This window comes from Delphinapterus leucas, chromosome 10 (assembly GCF_059928025.1).
Source record: "Delphinapterus leucas isolate spDelLeu-1000000601 "Yukka" chromosome 10, BTC_Dleu_Yukka2, whole genome shotgun sequence".
Taxonomy (NCBI): Eukaryota; Metazoa; Chordata; class Mammalia; order Artiodactyla; family Monodontidae; genus Delphinapterus; species Delphinapterus leucas.
In genome coordinates this window covers 23651461-23660758 of record NC_143138.1, presented here as the reverse complement: position 1 = coordinate 23660758, position 9298 = coordinate 23651461, and the positions used below count along the sequence as shown (strand labels likewise).

Sequence of the window (9298 nt, the reverse complement as noted above, 5' to 3'; positions counted from 1 at the left end):
CTGTCCATCCCCACCCTCCTTGGGGAGCCAGGTCTCCCTCACCTGGAAATGAGTCAAGCCAAACTGAGTAAATGGAACTTTATTTCCATAAATATAGGGGTAACACCCATTCAAGGGTAGCTAAAAGAGGGGCTGGAGCCTCAAAGAAACTGGGCTCCCCAAGGGCACCCCAATACTGATCATAGGGACTGGGGGATCCCCAAACCTGAGATGGGCCTCACGGGCCACAGATATTCCCCAACACTGACACTTCAAGAACGGAAATGTCCCCATAGGGGAGCCTCAGAACCCCACTCTCATGGGTGGTCCTTCCTGGGGGTTGGGAGGGCTCACAACAGGGGAGTTCAGACGAACAGGGAACATGGGGAAAACAAGCTAAAAATGTCCTGAGTGGCCTGGAAGGAGACCCCTGTGGTGGGCAGGAGCTGGATTCTGCACCTCCAGCCAGAGTCGAGGAGCAGCCACGAGTAAACCTGGCTTCTCACTTCCCAAGCTTGGCCTTAAGAGGATGGGGGAGCCCCAAACGAGAGGACACGAGATGGCGGAAACCAGGATTTGCCTTTCACAGAAGAGCGGAGGAAGGGGCCCTGGGAGCCCTGGTTGGTGGGAGAGCGATGAGGTGGTCACGGGCACACCAGGGCCCCTGACATCCAAGGCTACCACTTGGTCTCTGGACTGGGGAGTTCCTGAGGGATCGCTCAGGAGAGCCAAGGTTCAATGCAGGTCTCATAAAGGGTACGGTTGGAGTGCCAGGCCGTGTGGGAGATCCCAGCCATTGGACACCTCACTATGGCCCCCCGAGCCAGGAGAGTCTTCAACCCAAAAGAATCCCGCAGATAAACCTTCAAGGTGGGCAAAGGGGCATGGAAGAAAGACATAGGGAGGACAAAGTAAGTTCCTGCTGGTGTCCCAGACCCCCTCCCCACAGGGTGAACCTTTCAACTCCTGTTTCAGTGGCAGAGAGAGCCACGGACAGCTGGGACAGTGCGCGCAGAAAGGGAAGGTAATTCCAACGAACTCACCAGTTGCTCCTCCATCTCCAAGACCGTCTCATTTGCATCATAGAAACCAAAGAAGCTACAAAAAGATTGGGGGGTAAGGGGGAGGTTATCAGGAGAGCTGGAGAAAATCAAGGTGGGCTAGGGTCCTTCAGGAACTCATGGCCTGTTGAGGACACAAGCAGCAAGGAGGACACTCAAAATACCAATATTTAACTGGGTATCATGTACCTCATGAGGTGATGCACTGAGGGTACAGCATCACTTCTGCAGAATTCCCATCAAAAATGCACAATCTGAATCTAATCTTGAGGAAATAGCCAACAAACCCAAACGAGGGACATTCTATTAAACAGCTGGCTCATACGCTTCAAAAATATCAACGTCGTGTACAAAGACCAAGGAAGTATTCCAGATTAAAAGGGACTAAAGAGACATGACACCTAAATGCAACACAGGATCCTGGGTTGGATCTTGCACTGGATTTTTTTCTATAAGGACAATTGGGAAAATTTGAATAAGGTCTACAGAGCACTGTATCAATGTTAATTTCCTGATTTTGATCATTATTGTGGATATGTAAAAGAATGTCCTGTACATAGAAAATAGACACTGACATACTGAAGTTTTCAAGGGTGAAGAGATATCATGCAACCTGCTCTCAAATGGTTCACACACATACTCCGTACATATATATATATATGGAGAGAGAGAGAGAGAGAGAGAGGGAGGGAGAGAGAGAGGATGCTAAGGTAAACTCGGTAAGATGTTAACATTTGGGAAATCTAGGTGAAGAGTATACAAGATTGCTTTGTACTACTTTGGTAATTTCTTGAGTATGAAATTATTTCAAAATTAAAAGTTCTTAAATTTTTTTTAGTTAAGAATATTTAACTGGCATGGGCACTGAGTGGACACAGGCCATAAATAACTGAACAAATGCCAGTATGGGCTATGGGAGCAAAGAGGAGAGGCTACTACCCTAGTTTTAGAGCATCAACAAAGGCTTCCCAGCGATTACCCTGGACTAAGGAAGGCTGTCCCAGGCAAATGCAACAGCAAGAGCAGCACAGAGGTAAGGCACAGCTGGGTGCGGGGGCTGCTGGGTTGGAGGCCTGGAGGCCTTGTTGAAGGGCTGGATTTCACACGGTAGGAAAGCAGCAGGGGCACAAAGACCTGGATTTTAAACTCCAGCTCTGCCACACACTCCCCACTGTGTGTGGTTGATCATGTTGCTTATCTTCTTTGCCCTGTATAAGAATACCTCCTTTGTAGAGAGGAAGCAAAACATTGTGGTTGGGCTTCCCTGGTGGCGCAGTGGTTGGGAGTCCGCCTGCCGATGCAGGGGACTTGGGTTCGTGCCCCGGTCCGGGAAGATCCCACATGCCACGGAGCGGCTGGGCCCGTGAGCCATGGCCGCTGAGCCTGCACGTCCGGAGCCTGTGCTCCGCAACGGGAGAGGCCACAGCAGTGAAAGGCCCGCATACCAGAAAAAAAAAAAAAAGAAAGAAAAAAACATTGTCGTTAAGTCAGACAGCCTGACTTCACCACTTAACTAACTCTATGAATGTAGGCAGGTTATTTAATCTCTTTGTACTTAAGTTTCCTTATATGTCAAAAGAGGATAGTAGTAATTACCCTATAGGGTTGTTGTGAGAATTAAATGAGCTTTATTTGAAAAGTACTTAGAATAATGCTTTGGGACATAAAAGGTGCTATATAACCTTGAGCCATTCTTATCTTCACAGGATTGTTTGAAATGAGATAAAAAATAAATCCCACCTCTAACTATTATAAGGCATGTCACTCATTCACTTAAAACCTTGCAACGTGTTCCGTCTCACTCAGAATTTTCAAAAGCGAGGGCCGTGGTTGCCAGGGGCCAGGGAGTGGCAGGGATGAGGGAGTTACCATTCTGTAAAGGGTATGGGGTTGCAATTAGGGAAGGAAAAAAAGGTTCTGGAGATAAATAGTGGTGATGCTTACACAAGAATGTGAATGGACTTGATGCCACCGAACTATACACTTAAAAATGGTAAAATTTTATGTTGTGTATATTTCAGGAAAAAAAGGGGGGGTGCTTACTGTGCCCCACAAAGGCTCTCTGTAACTGGCTCCCTGCTACCTCTTTCACCTCCTCTTCCACCCTCTCCGTAGCTCCCTGCACTCTAGCCACATGGGCCTCCTTATTCCTCAGACCTGCCCCAGGGCCTTTGCAGGTGCTACTCCTGTCCCCTGGGTTGTTCTTCCCCCAGTTTGATGCACAACTCTTTCCCTCACTTCCTTCAGTCTCTGCTCAAATGGCAACTCTTCCAGAAGGACTTCTCTGGCCACCAGCTAATATAGGCCGTGGCCATCCTCTAATCCCTTCCCCTGCCTTATTTTATCACCACTTGGCCTATAGATTTACATTTATTATCTGTCTCCCCCACAAGAATGTAAGCTACATAACACCATGGACTTCTCTTTCATTTACTACTGCATCCCCAGGACCCAGAACAGTGCCTAGGCACACAGAGTATTTGTTGAGTGACTAAAGTAGATCAGGTGACATTTCAGATCACTCATGATGATCAAAGGCAGGCACATAGTGCCATGAAGCCATGGATTTTCCTGAGGAATAGGATAGAGGGGATGAGCTGGAGGCTATTACAGTAGTCCAGGTAAGTAAAAGAGGTGGTAGGAAATGTGATTACATGGCATATGGAACTATACACACGTACCAATGTCATATCCCTGGTTTTGATATTCTGCTATAGTTACATAGGATGCAACCATTGAGGGGAACTTGGTGATGGATACACAGGACCTCTCTAAACTATCTTTGCAGCTTCCTACAAATCTGTAAATATTTCAAAGTTAAAAGTTTTTACAAAGGGGGGTTGGTAGGGATGGAGAGCAAGCAGACTCTACCTAGTAGAGTCAGCAGGGCTTAGTGACTGGCTACGTATAAGAGGCTAGGAGATGACTCCCAGGTTTTGGTCTTGGGTGACAAGATGAGTGGAGGGTAGGGGTATTACCCAGTGGAAGCAGCAGGCCAGTTTTAGAAATGAGATAAAGATTGGTGGGGGCTGGAGTGTCCTTAGCCAATCTTCAGGCCACACAGTCCCTTATTACCTGGACTGCCAGGGGGTAATGACACCATCATCAGGGCCCCCAATCAGCACCAGGCGGCCCACACGAAGAAAGTTCTTCCGCCAAGCTGCAGAGTGAGAAGAAGAGAGCCTGAGTCAGTCCCAGGGGTCAGGCCAGGTTGGAGAGGGGAACACAGGGCGTCAGAGGAGCAGAAAATGGGACCAGGGTAGGAGCCTGGGGTCTTACCAGTGGCATTGGGATGGTCTCTTTCCCCATTGATCAGGGCCAGGAAGCTGCTGGCATTGAGGTACAAGTCATCATGGTGGGGGTCTGGGTACAAACAGCAGTTAGAAAGGTTATCAGAGAAGCAGGGAGAAGAGGCAAGACCAGAGGCTGGAAGACCAATCTGGAGGCTAAAGTAATAGACAAGGTGAATAGTAATATAATAGTAGCCATGATAATTGTAAACATAATAGCAAACACCTTTTTCTAACACCTACTATGAGCCAGATACTGTTCAAAGTACATTACATTCATTAATTTATTTAATCCTCATAACCACCCTGTAAGGTATGTACTATATCATTATACAGATGAGGAAAATTGAGTCACAGGAAGGTTGAGTAACTTGCCCAAAGTCATGCCGCAGGGCCAGGCTTCAAACCCAAGCAGTCTGGACCCAGCAGCATCCATGGTCTTAAAAACTATACCAGGCGTTTGCAAACTATGACTCATTAGCCAAATCCAGTTCACTGCTTGTTTCTGTAAATAAATTTTATTGCCAACACAGACACACTCATTCATTTACATAAGATATATGGCTGCTTTCACATGACTGTGGCAGAACTGAGTGGTTGTGACAGAGACTGTACGGCCTGCAAAACTCAAAATATTTACTATCTTGCCCTTTAAGGATACAGTCGGCCAACCCCTGCAGCAGGCTATACTCTCTAAGGCAAATAAGGTGATACACATAAAGCATTTTGAACAGTGCCTGTTCACATAGTAAGTGCTCAGTAACTGTTAAGTCATCATTGCTGTTGGTTATGGTAGAGGTGGGAGCAGCAGGCCCTATCTTCCAGGATGCCCTTTCCATGGAGGCCCCAGTTTGGCATGTCCTACTCACCATGCCAGTAGTTACAGATGGAGAATTCCTGGCCCCAGGGGCTATAGCAGATGCGGTAGAGGTTGGACCTCATGGAGGTGGGGAACAGCCACTTCAAATAGTCCGTGTCTGGCAAGAGAACAGCAGTGCCAGGTGGTTCCAAACTTGTACCCTCAAGACTCAGGGTCCCCCCCCCGACATGGAGCCCACAGTGCCCACTCACCTCCATACTGTCCCATCTGTGGAGAGGAGAGAGAGATGAAAGAATCCACATTGTGTTCATCCATCACAGACAGCAGTGCCCGGCATACCAGGCCCCCTGCAGGCAGAACACCACATTGGGCAGGGACTTAGGGACAGCCGGGCCAACACTGCCCCCTGTCCGCACCCCCCACACACACAGTGTACCTAAAGGAAACTGAAGCCCAGAGAAGGCACACACCCTGTGTCAAAACATCCACATCATGTAAGTGACAGAGCCAGAATTCGACACTGGGTGTCCCGACTAACTGTAGGGTGCTTTTTACTGTCCTACTACCTTTTATGTCCAAGAACCATGGGTAATGGGCAAAGAAAGGGGCAGCAGTGCAGGGAGCCTCCCTCCCACTCAGGACACACACAGAGATAAGACCCAGGTGCTGAGGGAAGTCAGAAAAGGAGGGCTCAAGTATCAGGGCTCTGGCTGAAGCAATGTGGCTCAAAAAAGGGAACACTAGGCAGTGTCCCTCAGATAAGGATCAAGCCTCAGATAGGGCTTAGGAGCTGGGGTGGGAGACGGTGCCTACCCTGCGAGTAGCAGATGAGATGCACCCCTTGAGGGGCCTTTGCCATGATGGGGGCCACAGCCTCTCGGAACCCTTGCACCTGTTCCCACAGGGGCCGCAAACTCTCTCTCCCATCGAAGAGATCGAGCACTGTCACCACAGTCCCAGGGTGTGTCTGTGGGAAGGGGGCAATGCCCCAACCGGGGATGGACGATGAAGCCCCTCCACACCGACCCCTGGCCAGCGCCCACATGCCTATTGTGCCCTGCTAGAACTAACGATCTCTCGTCCCCAGACTTTCCCCACGCCAGCACCAGCTCCCCGAGGAAGTTGGCAGGCCCAGCATTCAATTCCCCATTCTCCTTCCCCAGCCTCTGTAGACGCCACCAACGCCCCACAACCGGAGGTCCCCTGCCAGACCTCGTTGATGTATTCCAGCAGGTGGCGGAAGCTGTACGAGCTGTCAAAGAGCCCATGCACCACGATGACCGGCTTGTAGGAAGCCCGATGGGGCGCGGGGGTTGCGGGCAGCAGCAGCAGCAGGAACGGCAACAGGAGCAGGAACCCCGCCGGGGGGAGCCGCAGCCCCGGGAGCCCCAGCATGCTCCCGCCTGAGAAGGGGGCGATGAGGGCCTGTGAGAGAGATGACAACACCCCCTGCCTTCCGAACAGACGCCGGCAATCAAGCCTCCCCTGCCCGTTCCCACACCAGGTCCTTGTCACAAAATATCCTACTTTTACTCTAGTCCTCTCCCCACAAACACCCCCCCCAACCGCATTGTAAACGCACTGACGCTCACCCAAGCCCCGCCCCTAACTCAGCGGGGACTCTGTCCCCAGGCCAGCATCTTCCTAATGCATCATCCCAGCCAGGCAAGACAGGGGTTTTGCAAGAAAGACCCCTGAGCAGCAGCGCAGGACCCCTGGAGAGTGCAAGGTCCCACCTGGCCTGGCTCCGTGAGCCTCGCGCTGCCCGCTGTTTACTTCCCTGCAGCTTGGAACCCACGTGGGGGAGGGGAAGGGTGTAAGGAGAACGCGCGCAGGGGAATGACGGATGGGAGAGGGGAGGCTGCTCAGGGTCGCACTCAGCCGTCACGTCCGGGGCTTTCCCTACCAACCGTGCCAGTGTCCCCCGCAACGCAGGCCCGAGACTGGAGGGGCAATGGAACAATCCATTGCGCCGAAAGAGCGGGGGAGGAAATGGGTGGAGCGATCCACTTAGACCGGCGGGGAAAGGCAGAAGCAGCAAACATGTCCTGGGAATTGAGAGACTGCCTCTTCAGTCCCTGCGGCAGCAGCGACCCAAGGGTCCCATTTCCCGGCCTTGATTCGCCCTACTTCCCAATTCAGGCGTCCGGCTCCGCAAAGGAACACGGAGTTTAGTTCTCTTTCCCCAGGGAGGCGCTGGGAGAACAGACTGGGGAAAGGTAGTCCTTCGCATTTCGTCGTCCGTCTGATGAGGGCTGAAGGTAGCCCAGGCGAACCCTACTCCTAACCCCTTCCCTCCCGCCCGCGCCGGATCTGCGTCTTACAACTCTTCATCCTGAAGTGCTTGTAGTGCCCTTGTTTCCAGAGACACGGAGAGCCCTCGAGGCCCCTCGAGGTAAAAGTGCAGCTTGGCCCAGTTTCTTCTGTCCTACTCTACTCCGGGGCCCATCTGTGACACCACTCCCGCCCCCCAGGGGCGGAGGGACCCTAGGGCAGCGCTGACTCAGGCTCGTTTGCTTTCGGATGAGTCTTTCCACCAGAGCGACTCCACAGCCCCGCCCTGAACTTGGAGCTCCTTGTGGGCGGCTCCTTACTCAGACCTTCCCACTCGGTCTGGACTTCTGAACTCCAGGCGACCCGCACCTCTCCACCTGTGACCCCTACCGATACCCAGGTGCCCGGGTTAGGGCTTTTACTTAGCATTTAAAGACGCTTCCCTTGATTTAAAAAAAAAAAATCGCAACTTCTCTGAATTCCTCTCTCTATTCACAAGGTCTTTGCCAGTCTAAGTCTCTCCCAATAAAACCAACTTGCGCCCCGAGCTGTGTAGAGGATGGGGTGGCGGTAGAGGGTTCGGGGCGAACGCGATCGCGAACGCCTTAGAAGCCAAGTGAGCGGTATGGGGCTGTGATCTAAATCTCTGGGGCCTGGGAATCGCCCTGGCAAGCGCCTCTCTTACAACTCTGTAGTTTCTGCCTGGAGTCAGAGGGGAAGGACAGAGCTCCGGAGAGCGACTGCCTCAGACGGGGGCCGGGAAGTACTAGACTAAAGGGGGAGGGTGAGATGGGTAATAATGACTCCCAGTTACGTTTTTGCAAAAAGCCCAACTCTGGTCAATCTTGGCTGACTGCTGATCTTCACCCCCTATCCCCACGTACAAGCTCCCAAGATACAATAAGCAAAATAAAAAGACTGCAGTTACCGCTGTGCCCCCAGGTCGACTCAGGCAATGGCGCTGCGTCTTGGCGGGGGTGGTGGGTGGGTGGGATTTCAGGAATGGATCTGAACACTGAGGGCCCTGGAAACTCTAAGAAGCCCAATAAGTAAAAGGGGGAAGGGGGACCAAGCACGTATTCCCAAACCGAGCTGCCAGCAATAAGCAGTTGATCCATCCCCTCCTCCCAGCGGGCTTCAGCTCCTTCATCCTGGAGAGGAAAGGTATCTATATATCCCCCAAGCTTCCTCTTCGCCCTACACTGCAACCCCCAGCCCCCAACACACCACAGGCCTCCTACCTCTGAACTGCTATAGACCAGAGCCTCTCACTTTACCTCCCAATTCATCCCAGGCCAGGGTGGCAGGTCAAGGTCATAACCCTGGGAACTTTTCAGGCCATGGCCGGCCTCAACTCTACACACGGTTTTTTCTCTCTCTATTTTGTTTTGTTTTGTTGTTTGTTTGTTTTTGGTTTTGTTTTTACGGTTCTCTCTCATACAGTCATCTCTCCTACAGAGGGGAAAACTAAGAGCCAAGGATTTGGGAGAAAATCCTGAGATCTTACAGGGACTCTGAGGGAAGCTGAGGAGGGGGAGGCCTGACTGGGTTGAACAAGATCCAGAGGGAACTGGGGTATTGAATCCACTGAGTGCCTGTTCGCTGCCTCCCACAATATAATCACTATGGCCAGTCTTGGAGGGGAAGACTCTAGAGAGTTCTTTCTCCCTCCTTCCTTCCCTTAATACCACCCGCCTTGCTTGGTCTTGCTTGCCTCCCAGTTTCCATGACAACTCCAAAGGAGCCCAAACTGGGGGCTTGAATGCCGGGGTGAGAGGAGGCGAGACGTAGTCCAAAAGCGGAGACCAAGTGGGGATGCGTCTGGAGGATTCCCCCTCCCTTGCCTCGGTCCCTTTAAGCTCCCCCCCTCCCTG

General features: G+C 51.7%; 1 protein-coding gene across 6 annotated transcripts; it reads right to left on the bottom strand.

Moving 5' to 3' along the window:
* Positions 1–64: 64 nt before the first annotated feature.
* On the bottom strand, positions 65–7687 carry PPT2 (palmitoyl-protein thioesterase 2). Of its 6 annotated transcripts, none has more exons than XM_022566598.2 (9): positions 7475–7687; positions 6363–6553; positions 5964–6117; positions 5402–5497; positions 5200–5307; positions 4320–4403; positions 4116–4200; positions 1023–1077; positions 65–842 (listed from the first exon to the last, which is right to left on the bottom strand). In XM_022566598.2, the coding sequence occupies exons 1-9, from the start codon at positions 7482–7484 to the stop codon at positions 699–701; spliced, it is 927 nt and encodes a 308-aa protein (XP_022422306.1). In that variant the 5' UTR covers positions 7485–7687; the 3' UTR covers positions 65–698. The 6 variants fall into 6 exon arrangements, with proteins under 6 accessions (XP_022422306.1, XP_022422303.1, XP_022422302.1 ...); XM_022566595.3 differs by having other exon boundaries at positions 7057–7686; XM_022566594.3 differs by having other exon boundaries at positions 6363–6575; positions 7061–7686.
* Between the last annotated feature and the right edge of the window lie 1611 nt (positions 7688–9298).

Excerpts from the sequence above, each read along its gene's own strand:
- PPT2 (XM_022566594.3), bottom strand. The coding sequence starts at position 7,195 with ATGTTTGCTGCTTCTGCCTTTCCCCGCCGGTCTAAGTGGATCGCTCCA. Across the intron at positions 6,118-6,362 it reads TGCTGGAATACATCAACGAG|ACACACCCTGGGACTGTGGT; the intron begins GTCTGGCAGGGG and ends CCCTTCCCACAG. Across the intron at positions 1,078-4,115 it reads ATTACCCCCTGGCAGTCCAG|CTTCTTTGGTTTCTATGATG; the intron begins GTAATAAGGGAC and ends ATCTTTTTGTAG.